At 43.5% G+C, this 24,535-nt stretch overlaps 3 protein-coding genes across 3 annotated transcripts; 2 read left to right on the top strand and 1 right to left on the bottom strand.

Annotated features, from left to right (window-relative positions):
- The first annotated feature begins 46 nt into the window (after positions 1–46).
- Positions 47–7,778, top strand: LOC121554522 (dnaJ homolog subfamily C member 3). Its single transcript, XM_041868135.2, has 12 exons — positions 47–568; positions 993–1,103; positions 1,451–1,575; positions 1,853–1,927; positions 2,326–2,469; positions 2,937–3,118; positions 3,460–3,579; positions 4,644–4,749; positions 5,016–5,136; positions 5,590–5,722; positions 5,956–6,104; positions 6,315–7,778. The coding sequence occupies exons 1-12, from the start codon at positions 484–486 to the stop codon at positions 6,458–6,460; spliced, it is 1,497 nt and encodes a 498-aa protein (XP_041724069.1). The 5' UTR covers positions 47–483; the 3' UTR covers positions 6,461–7,778.
- A 10,442-nt stretch (positions 7,779–18,220) lies between these two features.
- On the bottom strand, positions 18,221–20,929 carry LOC121554537 (N-alpha-acetyltransferase 38, NatC auxiliary subunit). Its single transcript, XM_041868148.2, has 3 exons — positions 20,823–20,929; positions 19,072–19,249; positions 18,221–18,745 (listed from the first exon to the last, which is right to left on the bottom strand). Exons 1-3 carry the CDS (start codon positions 20,859–20,861, stop codon positions 18,621–18,623), a joined length of 342 nt encoding a protein of 113 aa, XP_041724082.1. The 5' UTR covers positions 20,862–20,929; the 3' UTR covers positions 18,221–18,620.
- A 274-nt stretch (positions 20,930–21,203) lies between these two features.
- On the top strand, positions 21,204–23,649 carry LOC121554536 (cytochrome b5 domain-containing protein 1). The gene is made up of 4 exons (XM_041868147.1): positions 21,204–21,502; positions 21,571–21,647; positions 21,752–21,970; positions 23,341–23,649. The coding sequence occupies exons 1-4, from the start codon at positions 21,382–21,384 to the stop codon at positions 23,569–23,571; spliced, it is 648 nt and encodes a 215-aa protein (XP_041724081.1). The 5' UTR covers positions 21,204–21,381; the 3' UTR covers positions 23,572–23,649.
- The last annotated feature ends 886 nt before the right edge of the window (positions 23,650–24,535 follow it).

The raw sequence follows: 24,535 nt of genomic DNA, 5'->3' as shown, positions 1-24,535 counted from the left end.
CGAACGACTAAAATGAACGAATCACTCAGAAAATGAATCATGACTCTCGAGTCAGTAAAAATAATAGTTCAAAAAGAACGAATCGTTCGCGAACTGAAAGAGGTTGCCAAAACGGGACCGGGTGAAGTTTCACTTTAGAAAGCACCTATTGTTGACATTTGCCGAAGTTATTCAATAGTATGCCACGTAGAGAAAACGAGAACAATATATTAGATCCATGCAATCTTTTTGCTCACTCTTGGCTGTCTAAACAACTTGTGTTGTCCTTTGCAAGGAAATTGCAGGAACCTTCCAGTTGCGTTTCACGGTATCACTCGGAACTATTTCTTAACCGGATTATGGGAACACTAGCTATCCTCAAAGGTTCAGGAGGAAAAACGATGAAGGAAATTACAGTTTAAATGATAGCGTACGTAGTTTACAGTATAATTATATCAGAGACGTGAAATATACAGCTCCAGGAGAAGTGTGAAGTATTCAAGTATGGAGTCGGGTCGACGGAAAGGTCTCAGCGGGGTCCTGTCTTCCTTGTCACTGCTCTGTGTCATACTGGACCTCCAGTTGGACGGTAAGACAAGGCAGACAAGCTAGTTAGCTATGTGTTTTTTTCTGCAATAGTTCTGCCTGCGTTGTTGGTAACTAAAGTATTCAGTAATTTCCATATGGCTACGACCGATTGTAACGTTATAGGATTCAGCATGATCAGGTAGCTAACTGTGTGCCCCTCATTACTTGCTACTAGCTGTAGGCTAAATAGGCTACCCAAACCCTTTGGCTATCGCAGGTTTTCCACTTGTATTTTGAATATCCCCTTTACAAACAAAGCCCTTGATTTAAATCTAGAGGGAAGAATGCATGTCTACAAATAGCACATAATTGAAGAACATACTCTGGTTCCTGCATTAAAGTCAGTTCCTATGTGGTTAGCTGAACTAGTTATATGTATTGCTTTGGGGGCTTCTAAGAGACTCACACAAAGTGTTGTGTTTCAGGTGTCTTGGGGGCAACTCATGTGGAGATTGAGCAGCACTTGGACATGGGCCGTAAGCTGTTGGCCGCCGGTCAACTGGCGGAGGCCTTGTCCCACTACCACTATGCAGTGGGTAAGGTTACCAACCAGACACAAGTCATCATAGCTCAAACATCCTTAGATCCCTGCCTGTAGCCTTTGTGTCTTAAAAATAAGTCAGGCTGCTGCATTGCATAACACAGTCCTTCCAAAGGATGGATCATTGTAGGCCAACTTTGTCATGCATTCTTTCAGATCTCTCTCTCCCCCTCACTCTCTGTCTTAAACCTATTCACCTAGATAAACACATTGACCATTTATGCCTACACACTTTCAGTCAATGGATGGCCATGTAATCAATATAGCCACATGAAAATAGCTAGATATAAAGTATGTGATCACCTACTAACGTACTGTATTTCACCCAATGCCTTCCCTCAGAGGGAGACTCTAAGAACTACCTCACCTACTACAAGCGGGCAGCTGTGTTTCTGGCAATGGGGAAGTCCAAATCCGCCCTTCCAGATCTGACCAGAGCCATCCAGCTCAAACCAGACTTCCTGGCTGTAAGTGGACACAGTCAGTCATCAACAATAATATAATCTCTGTTGTCATGATAAATCACAGTTATGGACAACAATGTTGTGATAACTCTTTCTTTCTCCATCTATCTCTGCCTGTTTACCTGTATCTTTCTCTATATTTGTGTCCTATCTTTCTCCCTCTCTGGCTCCCTATCTTTCTCCCTCTCTGGCTCCCTCCCTCATTCTTTCACACTCTCTCCTCCTACTTTCAACATCCATCCCTCTATCTCTCTCCCTCCAACTGCCTCCATGTTTCCAGGCCAGACTGCAGAGAGGGAATATCCTCCTGAAGCAGGGCAACACCCAGGAGGCTCGGGAGGACTTTGAGGCTGTGGTAAGTCTAGATGCATAGAAATATAACTACTATAATGCTACTATTACCATACTATTAATTATATTTCTATGTCTAGATGCACCTTATTCTTCTTTCAATCAAAATCTCACTGCTGTATTTTCTGAATGCTCATACCATCATCGTATCCTCTCGCTGTCTCATGTTGCGCTTAAAATAAAATCTCATTCATTATCCTTTTTTTATTGCAATTATGTGATGTGGGCGAGGTAAAGGGAATCTGAAGGATTAGATTACATACTTGATATGAGTTGTGTGGTATTATGTCTTTTTAGACCTGATATGAGTGATCTGTTATAGCAATTATAAGCATGTAATAAATGACACACAGTTTCTTCAGAAACTTTACCTCTCTATTTTCTTTATTTTCTCCTCCTCAGCTGCAGCGCTCCCCTGACCAGGAGGAGGCGCAGGACCAGTTGATGAGGGCAAACGAGCTGGAGGAGCTCCAGGAGGAGGCCCACGCGGCCCACCACAGAGGAGACTACAGCACCACCATCACTGTGCTGGACCGCGTCGTAGAGGTAGGAGTTAGCACCGCCACAGGGCCTAGATATTGGGCCTGGTCATGGAGGTAGGGGTTAGCTCTGCCACAGGGCCTAGATATTGGGCCTGGTCATGGAGTTAGGGGTTAGCTCTGCCACAGGGCCTAGACATTGGGCCTGGTCATGGAGGTAGGGTTAGCTCTGCCACAGGGCCTAGACATTGGGCCTTGTCATGGAGGTAGGGTTAGCTCTGCCACAGGGCCTAGACATTGGGCCTTGTCATGGAGGTAGGGTTAGCTCTGCCACAGGGCCTAGACATTGGGCCTTGTCATGGAGGTAGGGGCTCACTCTGTCACAGGGCCTAGTCTGAGGATGGAAAGAAATGCCTATTCACCTAAACAATACCTTCATCATCAAACAGTGCTGTACTATACTTCAACAGTCTTTGTATCAGATCATAAAAAGGGAAAATTCACACCACTGACCTTACCTCTCTTTCTCCTCAGCTCTCCCCCTGGGACCCTGAGTCTCGGGAGCTCCGGGCTGAATGCTACATCCGCCTGGGAGACCCCAGGAAGGCCATCCAGGACCTGACTCCCACCACCCGGCTGAGGAACGACAACCGAGCTGCCTTCCTCAAGCTCAGCACCCTGCACTATAACCTGGGGGAACACCAGGAGTCACTAGGGTACGCTCACTAGGAATTTGTATTAGTAATAGGGCGGAGTGATTTAAACAAACAAACAATCAACCACATTTATCAAGCAAATACATGTAAATGAAGAGGTTTTGGGCTTCAGAGCAACATTGGTTTGAGTTTTTGTATTTGTGGTTGATTGTGGCACTTGAGGTTTGTTAGTTAGTAAATAATACTCACTCTCTTTCAAAATACATGAAAAAATAAATAAATAGAAATCTCAATCCGCTTTACATTATACGTAAATCTCTCTCTTTGCTCTCTCTTTCTCTCTCGCTCTCTCTTTCTCTCTCTCGCTCTTTCTCTCTCTCCTCTCTCCTCTCCCTCTGCAGTCACGTCCGGGACTGTCTGAAGCTGGACCAGGACGACAAGGAGTGTTTCTCCCACTACAAACAGGTGAAGAAGCTCAGCAAGCAGCTGGACTCTGCCGAGGAGCACATCAAGGAGGAGAGGTCAGTACCACTATCTATAATGAACAAAAATACAGTTCATATAAGGAAATCAGTCAATTTAAATGAATGTATTAGGCCCTAATCTATGGACAATACTGGGCAGGGGTGCAGCCAACTGTGGGCCTGGGTGGGCACCCACTGGGGAGCCAGGCCCAGCCAATCAGAATTAGTTTTTCCCCCACAAAAGGGCTTTATTACAGACAGAAATACTCCTCAGCACCCCCACTCAGACGAACCTGCAGGTGAAGAAGCCTGATGTTGAGGTCCTGGGCTGGCGTGTTTACACGTGGTCTGCGGTCGTGAGGCAGCTTATGGTAGAGAAATGAACATTCAATTCTCTGGCAACAGCTCTGGTGGACATTCCTGCAGTCAGCATGCCAATTGTACACTCCCTCAAAACTTGAGACATCTGTGGCATTGTGTTGTGACAAAACTGCACATTCTAAAGTGGCCATTTATTATCCCCAGCACAAGGTGCACCTGTGTAATGATGCTGTTTATTCAGATTTTTGGCCAAAAATTAAAATAAGCTATTTACATTCAGAAGTGGCATATATTGTCTGCCTTTCGCCTACAAATAGGGGAGGAATCAGTAAGATCAGTAGTGGAATTATTTTGTATTTTGGTTGTTATCAGTAAAAAAATCTGAGCAGGCTCAACTTTTACTAAAACAATGGGGAGGAACCAGAATATAATCAGTTTTAGGCTGCTGGAATTCTTTGCAGTTTGGTTGTTTAAATGGGGCAACCTCAGAGCAGGCTTAACATGCACAACTGCTCAGTTCACTTGCCCCAGGCAATAGGGCAACCCTTAATACCTTCCTATGTGGTCTTAAATAGTAGTCCCTCCATGCGGGCTTATGTTTCAGTTCCCATGCAAGTTTTTTATATTTCAGTCCTTGTGTTCCTTTGACAGTTTAATATTTTAGGTTTCTTCTCAGGTTTCTTTTACAGTTTTAGCAATAAACCTATCCTATTTGTATCGACTTTGGTTGATTTTAGTCATGACTATTGTACAGTGGTTGTATTGCCCTTAAATGTATATTATCGAATGTTTGTTCTCAGGTATCAGGAGGCCATAGTCAAGTATGAGTCAGTGATGAGGACAGAGCCTAATGTCCCGTACTACACCAACAAAGCCAATGAGAGGATCTGCTTCTGCCTGGTCAAGGTGGGTCCGATCACAGAGAAATATTGAACCTATGGAGTGGACCATTACCATGGCCTCAGCCATAGTCATTTGATAGTAAAACCTTGGCCTGTTCTTCTACTAAAGTCAGAAATTCATTGGTAGTGTGATCGAATTTTCATAATTACTTTTACAACCACTGATTTCACATAACTCTTTAAGTATATTAGTTAATGATTAAGTAATTACAAATGGACTGGGTCCCAATAATAATGCTTTATATACGTTGCTCCATTATTCTCAACCAGAAAAAGATGGCTGCTAAGGCAATAGACATCTGTTCTGAAGCCCACCAGAGAGACCCACGCAACATCAACATCCTCCGAGACAGAGCTGAGGCTTTCATCCTCAACCAGGACTACGAGAAAGGTACTTTCACCATTGCTATTACTGTAGCAAAGAGAATGATGGCATGGAATGATAACACTTTATGTCGCATTGTTTTTCACTCCCTCAAGTACTCAAACACTGGCTTTGTTTACTTGTGGGCTTTTTGTAGCTCAGGGGCGCCCAAACTTGCCATGTAACCCAGTGTTTGTAGCCAGGAGCCAGTCTAAAGCCTGAACTAAAACTAGCATTTTCCCCCTCTTAATAGCTCTGACTTTGTGATAGCTACTTTATTGAGGACAAATGTACTTACTGTGATTTGTGGTTGTCCCACCTAGCTGTCTTAAGATGAATGCACTAACTGTAAGTTGCTCTGGATAAGAGCGTCTGCTAAATGACTAACAGTGGGATCATTGTGCCAGCTTTGTCAAGTATCCATTTGAATCTTTCTTTCGGTCTCTCTCTGCCTTTCTTTACCTCTCCCTCCCTCTCTAGCGGTGGAAGACTACCAGGAAGCGAGGGAGTTTGACATGGAGAACAATGAGATCAGGGAAGGTCTAGAGCGAGCCCAGAAACTGCTCAAGCTCTCCCGGAAGAGGGACTATTACAAGGTCCTGGGTGTCAATAGGTATGGCTGACCTAGCGAAGGGAGCCCTGTTCAAATACTTCTTAAAAACAGAATTCCTTCCTTCCTTGACATAATCTACTCTCTTTGTGATCTTTAAGCAATTGGACAAGTGAAAGGTTCATTATGTTGCAATTATTTTCACCAACCTCTGTGATCACCTCAGGGAAATTGGAATGCTTTTGCTCCTTGTATTCAAACAGGCTTTTACCTTAGCTTATGGTATTTTTCTCCAGGAGTGCCAACAAACAGGAAATCATCAAGGCGTACAGGAAGCTGGCCCAACAGTGGCATCCTGACAACTTCAGAGAGGAGGCGGAGAAGAAGGAGGCGGAGAAAAAGTTCATCGACATCGCCTCTGCTAAAGAGGTGCTCACCAACCCAGGTACCGTACTGTATATGCACCTGATAGTGTTGGTCAAGCTTGTAGATAAGAGTACTATTAACCTGTGATTGTATTTAAGAAGATGTAGCCTATTTGCAGTATGATGACATCCTGTCAGACCTGTTTTCAGGAATCTAAATGTGTGTTGAAAACACAGCTGGAAACAAGATGAACTAGTTTTTTATTTGCACGTCTCTCCATCCCCTGTAGAAATGCGTCAGAAGTTTGACTCGGGCGAGGACCCCTTGGACCCAGAGAGCCAGCAGGGTGGAGGAGGGGGTCAGGGTGGCCAAGGGCCCTTCCACTACAACCCCTTCGAGTCCGGCAGCAACTACCACTTCAAGTTCAACCACTAGTGAGGACGAGAAACATGGGGGGGCTGACAGAACCGGAAAGGACCTACGATTGGAGGATTTAAGGCCTATGACAGCCCGTGGAGTAATTGATGGATGTACCCAGGCATTGTATTTGGGGGATTGTGGGTAATGTAATGAGACTACGGGGATGTGAATGACTGTCAAAGGGCGTTGGACTACTACTGTCAGGTGAGGGGTTGCATCGTACAGAGTTAAACTTTCCTAACACAGAGTCTACATGGATGAGACTGAGTGACAATGTTGTCAGCAGTTGACTCTGAAAAGTATTTAAGTATTTTATTAGGATCCCCAATTAGCCGCTTCCAAGGCAGTGGCTACTCTTCCTGGGGTCGAAACAGGAAACAAAAGACAATAAATAATATACATAATACAATACAAAATATATAAAAATGTCTGTGTCTCTCCACAGTCTCCGTAAGGTGTTTTTTTAATCTGGTTTTATTGCTGCCTAATTATGTTACCTGGGGTGACAGAGAGTTCTATGTAGTCATGGCTCTATTTAATACTGTGTGTTTCCCAGCCTCTGTTCTGGACCTGGGGACTGTGAAGAGTCGTCTGGCTGCATGTCTTGAGTGGTACTGATGAGTGTCCGAACTGTGTACCAACTGCTTGAACAGACAGTTCAGTACCTTTAACCCATCAACACCTCGCACAAAGACCAATAGTGATCCAGTCAATCTCTCCTCAACTTTGAGCCAGAAGAGATTGACATGTATATATCAATGCAATTTTCCACTCGAGTGGTCGAAGATGTGAGAATGAAGACCTGTATAGGTGCGCTGTTCAGTCCTCCCAACTAGACCCAGGCTGTTGATGACGTCATTGCATCCGTGTTCCAGTACCCATGTTATTTTCCTTTGGGATGTCTGTCTGCTGCTTTTGCTTTGTGTTTGTGCAATTTTTTTCGCCTCATTCTTCCTCAAAGGGCTCGTTTTGGTAGCAATGTAGCTCTTTTGGTTTTTGCTCTGCTAGAATAGCCTGTGTGCCGGACTCGTTCTCCATTCATTTAATAATGCTAAGACAAGCTCAAGTCGGATAAAAGCAGATTCAGACTGACACCCAAGCTACTCAGATTGTATTCAGAAAAGCACAACATTCAGAGCTTTCAGAATGTTTTATAAGAGATGGATGTCGGCGCATTCATACTACTTGCGCTTCCCGGAGCAGAGCTGTTGTTATGGAAATTATTTTATGTTTATACAGGACCTTTCACCCCCACCTACTGTCAACCAATCATGTCAATGCAGAGCTACAGTTGAAGTTGGAAGTTTACATACACATAGGTTAGAGTCATTAAAAGTCGTTTTTCAACCACTCCACAAATGTCTTGTTAACAAACTATAGTTTTGGCAAGTCGGTTAGGACATCTACTTTGTGCATGACACAAGTTATTTTTCCAACAGTTGTTTACTGACAGATTATTTCACTTATAATTCACTGTATCATAATTCCAGTGGTTCAGAAGTTTACATACGCTAAGTTGACTGTGCCTTTAAACAGCTTGGAAAATTCCAGAAAATGATGTCATGGCTTTAGAAGCTTCTGATAGGCTAATTGACATCATTTGAGTCAATTGGAGGTGTACCTGTGGATGTATTTCAAGGCCTACCTTCAAACTCAGTGCCTCTTTGCTTGACATCATGGGAAAATCAAAAGAAATCAGCCAAGACCTCAGAAAAAAATATTGTAGATCTCCACAAGTCTGGTTCATCCTGGGGAGCAATTTCCAAATGCCTGAAGGTACCACATTCATCTGTACAAACAATCGTACGCAAGTATAAACACCATGGGACCACGCAGCCGTCATACCACTCAGGAAGGAGACGCGTTCTGTCTCCTAGAGATTAACGTACTTTGGTGCGAAAAGTGCAAATCAGTCCCAGAACAACAGCAAAGGACCTTGTGAAGATGATGGAGGAAACCGGTACAAAAGTATCTATATCCACAGTCCTATATCGACATAATCTGAAAGGCCGCTCAGCAAGGAAGAAGCCACTGCTCCAAAACAGTCATAAAAAAGCCAGACTACGGTTTGCAACTGCACATGGGGACAAATATTGTACTTTTTGGAGAAATGTCCTCTGGTCTGATGAAACTAAAATATAACTGTTTAGTCATGATGACCATCGTTATGTTTGGAGGAAAACGGGGGACGCTTGCAAGGCGAAGAACACCATCCCAACCGTGAAGCACGGGGGTGGCAGCATCATGCTGTGGGGGTGCTTTGCTGCAGGAGGGACTGGTGCACTTCACAAAATAGATGGCATCATCTGGATATATTGAAGCAACATCTCAAGACATCAGTCAGGAAGTTAAAGCTTGGTCGCAAATGGGTCTTCCAAATGGACAATGACCCCAAGCATACTTCCAAAGTTGTGGCAATATGGCTTAAGGGCAACAAAGTGAAAGTATTGGAGTGGCCCCTGACCTCAATCCTATAGAAAATGTGTGGGCAGAACTGAAAAAGTGTGTGCGAGCAAGGAGGCTTTACAAACCTGACTCAGTTACACCAGCTCCGTCAGGAGGAATGGGCCAAAATTCACCCAATTTATTGTGGGAAGCTTGTGGAAGGCTACCTGAAACGTTTGACCCAAGTTAAACAATTTAAAGGCAATGCTACCAAATACTAATTGAGTGTATGTAAACTTCTGACCCACTGGGAATGTGATGAAAGAAATGAAAGCTGAAAAAAATAATTCTCTCTACTATTATTCTGACATTTCACATTCTTAAAATAAAGTGGTGATCCTAACTGACCTAAGACGGGGAATTTTTACTAGGATTAAATGTCAGGAATTGTGAAAAACTGAGTTTAAATGTATTTGGCTAAGGTGTATGTAAACTTCAGACTTCAACTGTATGTGGAGCCCTCCGCATCGTTACAGAATCTGGGAGGCGCGTGGTGATGCAGTACAGAGCTCGATTTGGCCTCCGGAGGCCCCGCAATTGCATCAACCCCTCTGTACGGAGCCTCTGGATCGCTTTTCCGCAGCAAGCATAAATTGGCTTTCACTCCTTCCTGGTTGTGTACCCAATCACCATAGAAACGTATAGAGGCCTCTAGTGGCCAAAAGGCAGTTTTAGCATGGGCAGCGCCATTGAGGGCTTCCACCATTGTAATGTAGTCAACTGGGTGGGACTTCCAACTTCATTGGCTGATCCCTCCCGATGACCCGGTTGGAGTCATGTTCAACCGGGATTAGCCAATCATGAAGAAAATTGACTACTTAAAACTTGAGATTGCTATAATGGCACAGATATAAAGATGAGTCCTTTATCTCAATGCCATTCACACGACTCCTTCCTAGTTGTGTACCCAATCAAAAGGGTGGGAGTGAAGCTTGTCTGTCTACTTCCTGAAAGAGCCTGCGTTGTTGCATTCTCTCTCCTTTTTCATTGATTTCAAAGCATGTCTATGAAAACTTGCACTTTTTGTAAATGTGTTCCACAGTTCAAAGCAACTGAAGGGACTCCCTGCAACAACGAACGAACTGTTGAGTCATTTTAATGTATCAAACAAATGATGGACTGCAAAATGTATGGACTGTCAATATCATTGACAGTCCATACATTTTGGGATGGGTTAGGGGTTATTTTGACTGGGATGGGTTATTTTCTGGTGTTTGTTTCTATGGAGATTTTCTCCTGGTTTTAGTTGCTACGGATAGTTTTTACATTGCCAAACAGAATCAACTGAAATGCTCAAACTGTATTAAAATATGTAAACAAACCCTGTTCTTATGTGGATGGTGTTATCTTATTTGGTCTATAGATGAAGTTTGAAAATTGTTTGTACAATACTGATAGCAAACCATCTCTAGCTCTTGTTTGAGTTGTCTTTATTGTTGTGCAAGTATGATAATCATCTTCCAGTAATCTGTGGTGGGTCTGTCTAGTTCCATGAAAATGATGTTTATGTGTGCTTGAATTATTTGTTTGACACACCTACAAGTTTGGTTCCTACTACACTGCAATCACAACCAATAACTAGATGGTAACTTTACAAGTAAAGTTGTGGGGCTTGCTAAAGCTCTTTTAAAAGTAGTTTTGTGGTAGTGTAAGAAGTTTAAAAAGTGTTACTTTAATATTATTCGAATAGTGATAATTTCAAATGCCAATCAGTAGTAGTGGTCAGTAGTTGTGCGGTTCAGTAGTTGTGTGGTCAGTAGTTTTGGTAAGTAGGTGTGTGGTTCAGTAGTTTTGTGTTCAGTAGTTGTGGTTTAGTAGCTGTGTGGTTGTGGTCAGTAGTCGTGTGGTTGTGGTCTCATTGTGTGGTTGTGGTCAGTAGTAGTGTGGTCAGTAGTTGGTTGGTTGTGGTTGTGGTCAGTAGTTGTGTGGTCAGTAGCTTTGTGGTTGTGGTCAGTAGTTTTGTTAAGCAGGTGTGTGGTTCAGTAGTTGTGGTCAGTTGTTCTGTGGTTGTGGTCTAGCTGTGTTCAGTTGTTGTGGTCATTAGTTGTGTGGTTTAGTAGTTGTGTGGTCTGTAGTTGTGTAGTTGTGGCCAGTAGTGTTCAGTAGTTTTGGTAAGTAGGTGTGTGGTTGTGGTCAGTAGTTTTGTCATCAGTTGTGGCTCAGTAGTTGTTTTCAGTAGTTATGGTCCGTTATGGTCTGTAGTTGTGTTGTTGTGGTCAGTAGTTGTATGGTGGTCAGTAGTGTTGTGGTCAGTATGTTTGTGGTTCAGTAGTTGTGTGCTTGTGGTCAGTATTTGTTTTCAATAGTTGTGGTCAGTTATGGTCTGTAGTTGTGTTGTTGTGGTCAGTAGTTGTGGCCAGTAGTTGTATGGTGGTCAGTAGTTTTGTGTTCAGTAGTTGTGGTTTAGTAGTTGTGGTCAGTAGCTGTGTGGTTGTGGTCAGTAGTCATGTGGTTGTGGTCAGGAGTTATGGTCTCATTGTGTGGTTGTGGTCAGTAGTTGTGTGGTAAGCAGTTGGCTGGTTGTGGTCAGTAGTTGTGTGGTTTTGGTCAGTAATTGTAGTCAGTTGTGGTCAGTAGTTGTGTGGTCAGTCGTTTTGTGGATGTGGTCAGTCGTTCTGTTAAGCAGGTGTGTGGTTCAGTAGTAGTGGTCAGTAGTTGTGGTATCTAGTTGTGTTTAGTAGTTGGCTGGATGTGGTCAGTAGTTGTGTGGTTGTGGTCATTAGTTGTGTGGTTTAGTAGTTGTGTGGTCAGTAGTTGTGTAGTTTTGGTCAGTAGTGTTCAGTAGTTTTGGTAAGTAGGTGTGTGGTTGTGTTCAGTAGTGGTCAGTAGTGGTTCAGTAGTTGTGGTCAGTAGATGTGTGCTTGTGGTCAGTAGTTGTTTTCAGTAGATATGGTCAGTAGTTGTGTGGTTGTGGTCAGTAGTTTTGTGGTTCAGTAGTTGTGTGCTTGTGGTCAGTAGTTGTTTTCAGTAGTTGTGGTCAGTTATGGTCTGTAGTTGTGTTGTTGTGATCAGTAGTTGTGGCCAGTAGCTGTGTGGTTGTGGTCAGTGGTTGTGGTCTGGAGTTGTGGTCAGTAGTTGTGGTCTCATTGTGTGGTTGTGGTCAGTAGTTGTGTGGTCAGTAGTTGGTTGTGGTCAGTAGTTTTGTGGTTGAGGTCAGTAGTTTTGTTAAGCAGGTGTGTGGTTCAGTAGTTGTCAGTAGTTGTGGTCAGTAGTTATGTGGTTGTGGTCATTAGTTGTGTGGTTTAGTAGTTGTCTGGTCTGTAGTTGTGGTCAGTAGTGTTCAGTAGTTTTGGTAATTAGGTGTGTGGTTGTGGTCAGTAGTTTTGTCGTCAGTTGTGGTTCAGTAGTTGTGGTCAGTAGATGTGTGCTTGTGGTCAGTAGTTGTTTTCAATAGTTGTGGTCAGTTATGGTCTGTAGTTGTGTTGTTGTGGTCAGTAGTTGTGTGGTGGTCAGTAGTGTTGTGGTCAGTAGTTTTGTGGTCAGTAGTTGTGGTTTAGTAGTTGTGGTCAGTAGCTGTGTGGTTGTGGTCAGTAGTCATGTGGTTGTGGTCAGGAGTTATGGTCTCATTGCGTGGTTGTAGTCAGTAGTTAGTTGGTTGTGGTCAGTAGTTGTGTGGTCAGTAGTTTTGTGGTTGTGGTCAGTAGTTTTGTTAAGCAGGTGTGTGGTTCAGTAGTTGTGGTCAGTAGTTCTGTGGTTGTGGTCAGGAGTTGTGGTCTAGCTATGTTCAGTAGTTGGTTGGATGTGGTCAGTAGTTGTGGTCATTAGTTGTGTGGTTTAGTAGTTGTCTGGTCTGTTGTTGTGTTCAGTAGTTTTTGAGGGGCGGCAGGTAGCTTAATGGGTAAGAGCGTTGTGCCAGTAACCGAAAGGTCGCTGGTTCTAATCCCCGAGCCGACTAGGTGAAAAATCTGTCGATGTGCCCTTAAGCAAGGCACTTAACCCTAATTGCTCCTGTAAGTCGCTCTGTATAAGAGCGTCTGCTAAATGACTAAAATGTAAATGTAGTTTTGGTAAGTAGGTGTGTGGTTGTGGCCTGAGTGGCGGTTGTGGCCTGAGTGTGTGGTTGTGGCCTGAGTGGCGCAGTGGTCTAAGGCACTGCATAGCAGTGCTAACTGTGCCACTAGAGATCCTGGTTCGAATCCAGGCTCTGTCGCAGCCGGCCGCGACCGGGAGACTCATAGGCGGCGCACAATTGGCCCAGCGTCGTCCAGGGTAGGGGAGGGAATGGCCGGCAGGGATGTAGCTCAGTTGATAGAGCATGGTGTTTGCAACGCCAGTGTTGTGGGTTCGATTCCCACGGGGGCCAGTATAAAAAAATATGTATTCACTAACTGTAAGTCGCTCTGGATAAGAGCGTCTGCTAAATGACTAAAATGTAAATGTTGTGGTCAGTAGTTTTGTCGTCAGTTGTGGTTCAGTAGTTGTGGTCAGTAGATGTGTGCTTGTGGTCAGTAGTTGTTTTCAGTAGTTATGGTCTGTTGGTGTGGCCAGTAGTTGTTTTCAATAGTTGTGGTCAGTTATGGTCTGTAGTTGTGTTGTTGTGGTCAGTAGTTGTGTGGTCAGTAGTTGTGTGGTGGTCAGTAGTGTTGTGGTTAGAAATTGTGGTCAGTAGTTTTGTGGTCAGTAGTTGTGGTTTAGTAGTTGTGGTCAGTAGCTGTGTGATTGTGGTCAGTAGTCATGTGGTTGTGGTCTCATTGTGTGTTTGTGGTCAGTAGTTGTGGTTTAGTAGTTGTGGTCAATAGCTGTGTGGTTGGTCAGTAGTCATGTGGTTGTGGTCAGTAGTTGTGTGGTAAGTAGTTGGTTGGTTGTGGTCAGTAGTTGTGTGGTTTTGGTCAGTAATTGTGGCCAGTTGTGGTCAGTAGTTTTGTGGATGTGGTCAGTAGATTTGTTAAGCAGGTGTGTGGTTCAGTAGTAGTGGTCAGTAGTTGTGTTCAGTAGTTGTTTGGATGTGGTCATTAGTTGTGTGGTTGTGGTCAGTAGTTGTGTGGTTTAGTAGTTGTGTGGTCAGTAGTTGTGTACAGTAGTGTTCAGTAGTTTTGGTAAGTAGATGTGTGCTTGTGGTCAGTCGTTGTTTTCAGTAGTTATGGTCTGTAGTTATGTGGTTGTGGTCATTAGTTGTGTGGTTTAGTAGTTGTCTGGTCTGTAGTTGTGGTCAGTAGTGTTCAGTAGTTTTGGTAATTAGGTGTGTGGTTGTGGTCAGTAGTTTTGTCGTCAGTTGTGGTTCAGTAGTTGTGGTCAGTAGATGTGTGCTTGTGGTCAGTAGTTGTTTTCAATAGTTGTGGTCAGTTATGGTCTGTAGTTGTGTTGTTGTGGTCAGTAGTTGTGTGGTGGTCAGTAGTGTTGTGGTCAGTAGTTGTGGTTTAGTAGTTGTGGTCAGTAGCTGTGTGGTTGTGGTCAGTAGTCATGTGGTTGTGGTCAGGAGTTATGGTCTCATTGCGTGGTTGTAGTCAGTAGTTAGTTGGTTGTGGTCAGTAGTTGTGTGGTCAGTAGTTTTGTGGTTGTGGTCAGTAGTTTTGTTAAGCAGGTGTGTGGTTCAGTAGTTGTGGTCAGTAGTTCTGTGGTTGTGGTCAGGAGTTGTGGTCTAGCTATGTTCAGTAGTTGGTTGGATGTGGTCAGTAGTTGTGGTCATTAGTTGTGTGGTTTAGTAGTTGTCTGGTCTGTTGTTGTGGTCAGTAGTGTTCAGTAGTTTTTGAGGGGCGGCAGGTAGCTTAATGGGTAAGAGCGTTGTGCCAGTAACCGAAAGGTCGCTGGTTCTAATCCCGAGCCGACTAGGTGAAAAATCTGTCGATGTGCCCTTAAGCAAGGCACTTAACCCTAATTGCTCCTGTAAGTCGCTCTGTATAAGAGCGTCTGCTAAATGACTAAAATGTAAATGTAGTTTTGGTAAGTAGGTGTGTGGTTGTGGCCTGAGTGTGTGGTTGTGGCCTGAGTGGCGCAGTGGTCTAAGGCACTGCATAGCAGTGCTAACTGTGCCACTAGAGATCCTGGTTCGAATCCAGGCTCTGTCGCAGCCGGCCGCGACCGGGAGACTCATAGGCGGCGCACAATTGGCCCAGCGTCGTCCAGGGTAGGGGAGGGAATGGCCGGCAGGGATGTAGCTCAGTTGATAGAGCATGGTGTTTGCAACGCCAGTGTTGTGGGTTCGATTCCCACGGGGGGCCAGTATAAAAAAATATGTATTCACTAACTGTAAGTCGCTCTGGATAAGAGCGTCTGCTAAATGACTAAAATGTAAATGTTGTGGTCAGTAGTTTTGTCGTCAGTTGTGGTTCAGTAGTTGTGGTCAGTAGATGTGTGCTTGTGGTCAGTAGTTGTTTTCAGTAGTTATGGTCTGTTGGTGTGGCCAGTAGTTGTTTTCAATAGTTGTGGTCAGTTATGGTCTGTAGTTGTGTTGTTGTGGTCAGTAGTTGTGTGGTCAGTAGTTGTGTGGTGGTCAGTAGTGTTGTGGTTAGAAATTGTGGTCAGTAGTTTTGTGGTCAGTAGTTGTGGTTTAGTAGTTGTGGTCAGTAGCTGTGTGATTGTGGTCAGTAGTCATGTGGTTGTGGTCTCATTGTGTGTTTGTGGTCAGTAGTTGTGGTTTAGTAGTTGTGGTCAATAGCTGTGTGGTTGGTCAGTAGTCATGTGGTTGTGGTCAGTAGTTGTGTGGTAAGTAGTTGGTTGGTTGTGGTCAGTAGTTGTGTGGTTTTGGTCAGTAATTGTGGCCAGTTGTGGTCAGTAGTTTTGTGGATGTGGTCAGTAGATTTGTTAAGCAGGTGTGTGGTTCAGTAGTAGTGGTCAGTAGTTGTGTTCAGTAGTTGTTTGGATGTGGTCATTAGTTGTGTGGTTGTGGTCAGTAGTTGTGTGGTTTAGTAGTTGTGTGGTCAGTAGTTGTGTACAGTAGTGTTCAGTAGTTTTGGTAAGTAGATGTTTGCTTGTGGTCAGTCGTTGTTTTCAGTAGTTATGGTCTGTAGTTGTGTTGTTGTGGTCAGTAGTTGTGTGGTTGTGGTCAGTAGTTTTGTGGTTCAGTAGTTGTGTGCTTGTGGTCAGTAGTTGTTTTCAGTAGTTGTGGTCAGTTATGGTCTGTAGTTGTGATCAGTAGTTGTGGCCAGTAGTTGTGTGGTCAGTAGTTGTGTGGTGTGTCAGTAGTGTTGTGGTTAGTAATTGTGTGGTTGTGGTGGTAGTGTGGTTCAGTAGTTGTGTGGTCAGTAGTCTTGGTCAGTAGTTGTCAGTAGTTGTGTTGTTGTGGTCAGTATTTGGTTGGTTGAGGTCAGTAGTTGTCGTTGTGGTCAGTAGTTTTGTAATTGTGGTCAGTAGTTGTGGTCAGTAGCTATTGTCTGTTGTTGTGGTCAGTAGTTGTGTAGTAGTTGTGTGGTCAGTAGTTGTTCTTGTGGTCAGTCGTTATGGTCAGTAGTTGTGTTGTGGTCAGTAGTTGTGTGGTGCAATTGTTGTGTTGTAAATAGTTGTGGTTGTGGTCAGTAGTTGTGTGGTGCAATAGTCGTGTTGTAAATAGTTGTGGTTGTGGTCAGTAGTTGTGTGGTGCAATAGTTGTGTTGTAAATAGTTGTGTAGTTGTGGTCAGTAGTTGTGTGGTGCAATAGTCGTGTTGTAAATAGTTGTGGTTGTGGTCAGTAGTTGTGTGGTGCAATAGTTGTGTTGTAAATAGTTGTGTGGTTGTGGTCAGTAGTTGTGTGGTGCAATAGTTGTGTGGTTGTGGTCAGTAGTTGTGCACTTTTAAGAAAAAAAGGTTCTGGAAATAATCAAAAAGGGTTATTTGCTTGCTTCATATACGGCACCCCTTAAGGTTCTATATAGACCCAAAATTGGTTCCATATAGAACACTATATAGAACCAATTTTGGTTCAGTAAAGAAGAACCCCTTGGGTTCTGATCAAAGAACCCTACAAAAAGGGTTCTATATAGAACCTATAGGGGTGCCATGTATGAAGCAAGCAATATAACCCTTTTTGGTTCTATCCAGAACCTTTTTTTCTAAGATTGTGGTTGTGGTCAGAGTCTAAACTACAGTTGTTGCGTGTGAAAACTGAACAAAGTGCGATGAGAAGTTATCGGGTGAAATATGAAGCGAGTGAACGGAGACAGCTTCGCTCTATCCAATCAGAGCAACAGGATCAACATACAGCCCGCCCTTCTCTTTACAGACAGGCAAACCAGCCAGTTTAGTTATTTAGAGCACGGAGCACAATCCTGAGAAGGAGGACGAAGCTAGCGAGGCACGTGTTGCTAAAGCCAGTGTGAGAAACATGCTAACAAGTTTGTGCTTTGAAACTAAATAAATACTGCACTCTGACCCACAACTTATTTGACAGATTCATGATAGTGTTGTTAGACAAAGCAAGGAAAGTCAACTTCAAAATGTGATTTAGTTGTATTGGAATTTGCTGCTGTTGTTGGTAAGTAATGAATCTGCTAGCTTCTGACATGAATTACTGCATCTATAATGAAAGCAGTTGATGGGTTACTAAAACAGCTCAATCTATTAATTTGAAGAAGCTATTCCTAATCCGTTTTCAGATTTGAAATGCAGAGAAGTAGAGGATGATTTCATACACTAACTTTTTGTCTAAGTTGTTGGCAAAGTAGTCAAAGTAGCAGATTTGTGTCAAAGGTTCAATTGTTACATTTACAGTGAATGGAATGTTGGAAGTGATGATGTCACAATGAGGAGATTTAGAAAGTTGAAAAAAGTCCCACGAAAATGAACGAAGATGGTCTACTTCGTTCACTTTCGAAGATGGTCTACTTCGTTCACTTTCGAAGATGGTCTACTTCGTTCACTTTCGAAGATGGTCTACTTCGTTCACTTTCGTGGGACTTTTTTCAACTTTCTAAATCTCATTGTGACATCATCAAGTATAAAAAGTTGAATACGAGCAACTCTACCCAGACCAGTCTACACGTTTTAAGTTTGAATGGCATTTCTAGCTTATATGGTGTAAAAGGAGTTGAGTGCTAAAGAATAATAAGAATAATAAGTATGTCGAAGATTTAAGTGGGGGCTTTTGCTTCGCAAACCCCACAACATGGGCAAATATTGATACGACAACTACACATTACCAAGAAATAATGGCAAACTTTTGCAATCATGTGTCATCATGTAACTCTCGTACTGAACATATTTTCCTAGTAACACGTGCACTTTAACATGTGGCCTCAACTGGTGTGACCTGGAAAGACTTGCCCCGAAAGGAGTGAGATGGAGGACATTTGTCAATGGCCTATGCTGCTAATAGGAGACTAGGGTTTAAGTCGAGTAAGTCATGCACTTTAGCTAGTCATGCTCTGGACCATCTGTAACTGATACAGTCTGTATCATTCCTCATTAACAGATCAGACAGAGGTTTAGATACTGAAATGTATTAGGAAAACATTTATCCATATTGCATACACTTTGCATTTTAAACAGCAGTTCCACACAAACACAGATATACTGTACAGCCTGGCTCAGTACATGCCCCTCCTTGAACAAACATCTGTTGTACTCAGTATATCAACTTCACACACACACACACACACTATAATGTCACTGGGCGTGCCAGGTTAGATCTCACACACCATGGCTGCCTGCTAAACCAAATACACTGGCACCAGAGATCAGCTGCATCTGGAATTCTCCTTTGATTGAATTCTCAATTTCAAGTCTGTACTGTAGCATCTTCTAGGCTGCTGAGACATAGACCTGGCTAGCCAGGATGCTAGCTAGTCTCCTCCAGCTTTGGGCGAGCTGATCTTGTTCCTCAGTGGCTGGACCCGAACCCCTGTGTGTCGGCCAGGCTGTCTGACTCCACCTCGATAGAGACCACGTGGTGACCGGGAATCATGGCTAACCCCAGCACTCTGGGCTCACCCTGGGAGAAGGAGTCTGATGCAGAACAAGTAAGACACACACAAAATACATTTTAAAAATGAACATGTACACAGTACACAGTATATTAACGGCCATGTTACACTGTTACAAAGCAGAATATGCATATCATGTGGGGAAGCTAGAGTAGTGTTCACTCCCGGTCCCGGAGAGCTATAAGGTTTTTACAGCAAATAAACTAAACAATACATTCACTAGCTGAATCGGGTTTGTTAGTGCTGGGTTTGGACAAAACCCAGCACCCACTGCTCTGCAGGAACTGGGGTGAGGAGCAGTGAGCTTACTAGAGTATGTGGGCTGGGCCTAATATGTACTTTAGTTACCTGAGGATTTGAGGAACTCCTGAGCGGACCCCAGGATGACGTTGCAGTCTCTGTCTGTGCACAGGAACAGTCCCACCAGTGTCCGTCCATCAGTCATTCTGATTCTCATGTTTTTGTTCAGCAGGCTCTCCAGCTTTTGACGCGCTCTGGAGGAGTAAGATGACAGTTCCCCCTGCCCCTAGAAATTAGATGATAGGACTATAATTGTAAAGGAAGCATAATGGTGATACTGGGTGCATCTCAACCGTCTAAAGTGGCTTGCTCTCTTTGTAGCCTATGCTTGTCAAACTTCCCCTTGGCAAGGTTGACAAGGAGACACGACTTTCGAACACTTTATTTACCTAGCTCTGGTCCATGCGCATGCATCGGATGTGCACGCATATCGTAGTGACGCATGCGCTTGGACCAGAGCTAGTTTGACGGTAAATATAATGCTCAAAAGTAGCTTATTTGTCTTTTGGAGAGACGACGACTTGTGCATACAGAGAAAAGTTTGTCAGCACTATAGCAACACCTTTACTTTGGTAACGAAAGTATATTGAAGCCAGTCAATAGACAAAATCAGAGAAATCCTCTAAAGGAAATGGAAAGATGCCAGGGCGTTGAAGAAGGCGCATTTACCTGTACATATGAATAATGGCCGTTAAGGCTAGATTAGAGCTAAGGTCGGAAAGGAAGCTACTTTAGACTATTGAACTGCACCCTCTAAGCAATGCAAAAAGCATTCCATTCGTTTATTTTAACAGATGTTTCTGGTCGTACTATTCGTGGTAATGGTACTGTAGCTTGTAGACAGAGACAAATAATGCTAGCTGGCTACGTTAACCCTTGATCATGACTCTCAGTTCCATTACACATAAGGCGTCTTCTGTATGGGGGAGTTTTGTTAAGAGCCCCGACACTCGGTCTGAACATTAACAAGCATCGCTTGCGGTACGGTTTTGGAAGCATAAGGACTTTATGTTTCAGATCAGCAAAAATAAAGTTACATTGATACACACCTTTTTAGGGTTCCCAGACGGCCATACAGCCATGTTACAGCAGGTGTTTACAGAAGACAGAGGGACCACCTGCGTTAATTAGCTATCTAGCATGCTCTTAACACCTGTGTGTAATGTTAGAAGGCCGCCAGAAATGTATTGTCACTGAAAAATACTGTTGGCTGCAACTGTGATAAAGCCGGTTAAAACAGTGTACAGCACAGGAGGATGTTGCGCTTTAATTGGGGAGGACGGGCTCGTGGTAATGGCTGGAGTGGAATTAGTGGAATAGTATCAACTACATCAAACATAGTTTTTATGTGTTTGATGCCATTCCATTTACTCCGTTCGGGACATTATTATGAGCCGTCCTCCCCGCAGCAACCTCCTGTGGTGTACAGTAATAGTATATTTTGCATTTGTGAAATTATTTTGATGTGATATGAAAGTAAAGGGCTTTATGTTTCTAGAACCGTATCGCAATTGAGAATCGATTGACGTTTAGATGGAGTATTTGTCTATTTTGGCTGCCAGAGCCAGTCTATCTCTGAAAAAAAACATACGGACCTTAAGGAGTAATGTTAACGGTAGGCTCCTTAAGAGTACATCTTGGGCTACATTAGCTAGTTTTAGCTTAGCTAGCTAATGGATCCAACTTGCCCACGAAATGTATGGATCAGCTATGCACGCTCTCCTTTCAGTTTGGCAAAGTGAATACTATGTATTATAAGTGTGTAAAATACGACAATATTAAATGTATATCACCCCTACATGAGTTGATGGACCATTTTCTTCAATCATTGTTGCCATTCCACCCTTTCTTGATCGTATTTTTCTTGCGGAATTATTTCACTGACGTACAGCCGGAAATTTGTTAGGGAATACGATGCATTGTGGGTATCGTAGTATGCAATGTAGGTAGGTAAAGCCAGAGGTTTGGTAAAACTTTGCACCTATTTGGTTTTGGAACATTTAATGGAGCATTCAATTAATAGAGATCCTATTAAATTGGTAAGTATTGTAATCCCTAATTCTATAATAAAATTGGTCAAATGTGTGTCTTATGATTTATGGACTGTGCAACGCTCGTGAGATGCAGCAAAGCTGATTTCAGTGTCGCGCTGTCTTTACCAGACGCTTCCGTTCCGTGGTTACCACAGTAACGGAGCTCAAGCTGTTCGTGTGTACACTTGTTGATACAATAGCGAGTTAGCTTGCACATAAACAAGATAAGTTACTTTTTATATCTTTGACATATGCTCAGTTGTTACATTTTACATTACCTTTTATAGCTCTACATACATTTGGTAAAGTTGCGGAATTAATACAAATGCGGCCACCAAAGTATTTCACTCCAAACGAGGTGTCCCTTCATAACACCCTTGGCGACTTGTGGGTGTCATACCTGGGCAAGGTGTACGACTTGACACCGTTGGTGAATGAATTTAAAGGTAAGTTGTCGAATGCAAATAGGCTATTAGGTTATAATAGTTTACTAAATGACACAACTCTTTTTCAGGGGATGTACTTCTGAAACCTATCATTGAGTGTGCAGGAAAGGACATCAGTCACTGGTTTGACCCAAAGACAAAAGATGTGAGTGAGAAAATAATCAGACGTCTATCAAGAATGTAGCATATTTGTCTTTCTTTTTCATTATATTGATGATGAGTAGGCTAATTCCCCATTTGTATTTTCAGATTCTGACCCACATCGACCCACTATCTGGCTGTATGAAATACTACACCCCTAGGGGGCGCTTTGTGCACGTGCCGCCTCCCTGCCCTCGTACTGACTGGACCAATGACTTTGGGCGACCCTGGTGGAGGGATACGCAATATGAGGTGGGACTACTTTCTGTCAAGACCAGGTGGATCCGCATCATCAACACCCTCACATCCCAGGAGCAGGGTCTGGAGGTAAGTCATCCTTATTCTGATCAGGGAGAATGTCATGCATAGATCATGAGAGGCTACATGTGTACATGACACATGCATACATGTGTTATCATACTAATCTCACATAGCCAGACACCATCCCCTGGCAAGCGAGGCTAGTGCCATACATAGGTATCATAAATGCTGAATTCATGTATTATACATTAGCTATAGATATGCACACAACATACTGACATCATTCTGCACACATACATGTCACTTTCATGCATACATGCACCATTTATACATAACCATCATGCATACTATTGTAGCTGTTCAAGCCTTATCCTCCTACCTCTCCCTCAACTGCCTTATCAGCAAAGCATTGTCAGCGTATCACAGTAGCAGTCTATTAGGAGTGTGTCCATTCAGCTGGCACTGTTTCACACACACAGTGTAATATCACTGTCTGGAGCACAGGTGCTGTGTCTCCCTTACTCTGTGTGTCACTGGCTACATAAAATATGGGTTACCACACAGCACTCTAGGGAGCCCTGGCCTGTATGTGACTAGCTTCCAAAGGGACACTGTGGGGGGGAGTGAGTAGAACGGTAGTGCAGTGTGTCACTGTCAAGCCCTGGGGGGGTTTGTGAGCGAGTCTTGGCTTGGTTGGCTCATTCCCCCCGCAGCCCTCACACACACACACTCACACACACACAACACAACACAACACAACACACTCACACCCACAGCAGAGCACGCCTCTCCTCTCCAGCGTGGTGGGAGAGCAGGCTTTCCCGCCAACACGCCCCAGCTGGCACTAGTAGTCTTCTACTGGGCCAGAAGCTTAGTGTGGGTGCTCCACGGGCCACTCACACAGTCAGACACATGCTCTCTCTCTCTGATACAGTCACACACACTCAGGCACACGCCACACACAAATTCTCTATTTCCTTCTCTCACACACATACTCACGCTATATTTCTCTACCTCACACTCAATCTCTCCTCCTTTCTCTTTCTCCCTGCCTTCTCACTCCTGCTCACTTTCTCTCTAGTGGTTCTTGGCAAGTGTGCCCATTGGACCCTGCATAAACAAATTATTTTCTTATTTTTTTGTTGGCTCCTGGAAGCCAAGCTAGAGTGGTTTAACCACCTGTTGCAAAACAGAATGAGTTTCATGGGAAGAAACAATGAAAATATAGTTTTTTTTTAATGGAAAAATACTCAAATCTTCTTACTATTAAAATACAATGGCTGATGACAATGACTGATCATACCATATCATACCTATAGATCTAAAACTGCTGCAACAGATTTCAGCTGCAGAAGTCGGGAACTACTGTACATGTGTTGGAAAAGTAAAAGAAGAAAAAACAGCAACTCCTCCCTCCTCTCTCTCTCCTTCCCCAGGTGTGTTCCGAGGAGAACTTGAATGAGATTCTCCAGCGGTACCTCCACTACAACTCTCACGCCGCCAGCTACACCTGGAAGCACAACTGTGTCAACCTGGACATGAGCAAAACGCTGGAGGAGAACGGCATCCCCGACGAGGACGAGGACTTCTACAACAGACGCATGGACCGCGACCTCTTCTCCCAGTCCATCTGCCTATACTTCAACGACGACCTCACTGAACTTTGACCCCATATGTAAGGATGTCAGAAAATGGTGGTGAGCAATATGAGCAGACAATCTATTAAAATGTTGACTCACAAAATACATTTCCTGTATGTGTTATTTGTTTGTGTTATGATATTGTTGTAGCAATTTTATTATAGCCAATTTAACCCAAAAAGGACTTGAACTGGTAACCTCACAATTAATCTGTTCCTTTCCTTGTCATTCTATCCCAGTGTCATCCTTTTGTCATTCCGTCAAAGCATCTTGCATCTTTACAATAGGCCTATTTAAATTAATAAATTAACAATAGTCTGCCAACATTTTACATAAAATGGCATGGTAATGTTGATGATCACAAGTTTACTGGAGAACTGAGACCAAGTAGAGACTTTGGACAGGGTGGATATGGTATAATAAAGGCAGTTTATTCAGAGGTAAAGATATCTGGAATCGCGTGCACGGACCCGTTCGTCAAACTCTTAGGGAGCTATCTGAAGAGAGCCCCGAAACATTGTGTGCAGACATTTTATGCAATAAATGAAGTAGGTTGAATCTAGTAGTTCTGATCTTCTGATTGGTCCTGATGAGTTGGGCGAGGTCCCCTCCAGGCTAGTGTCACTGTTGCATTGGCTCTGAGTCGGGTTCTCTGTCTTCAAATGTTCAGCCTAAAGGAGGGGATTTTGTGTGTGTGTGTGTGTGTGTTTAACAGTGATGATGTGTGTGTGTGTGTGTGTGTGTGTGTGTTATCAGTGATGATGTGTGTGTGTGTGTGTGTGTGTGTGTGTGTGTGTGTGTGTGTGTCCTCAGAGCAAGAACTCGTGAGTTGGAAGAACTGAGAGGCCTATGGCGTGGGTGTTGTCCTTGGCCACCTGCTGACAAGGCTGACAAGATAGGACCCTTTTGTCCATTGTTATTGGATAGGAACAGAACTTATAACCAGCTCCTGACCTAAATAGATCTTAGCACAACATTTTACTCAACATAT

This window comes from Coregonus clupeaformis, chromosome 39 (genome assembly GCF_020615455.1).
Source record: "Coregonus clupeaformis isolate EN_2021a chromosome 39, ASM2061545v1, whole genome shotgun sequence".
Classification (NCBI taxonomy): domain Eukaryota; kingdom Metazoa; phylum Chordata; class Actinopteri; order Salmoniformes; family Salmonidae; genus Coregonus; species Coregonus clupeaformis.
Note: the sequence above shows the minus strand (reverse complement) of the source record. Positions and strands in the feature narration are given on the sequence as shown.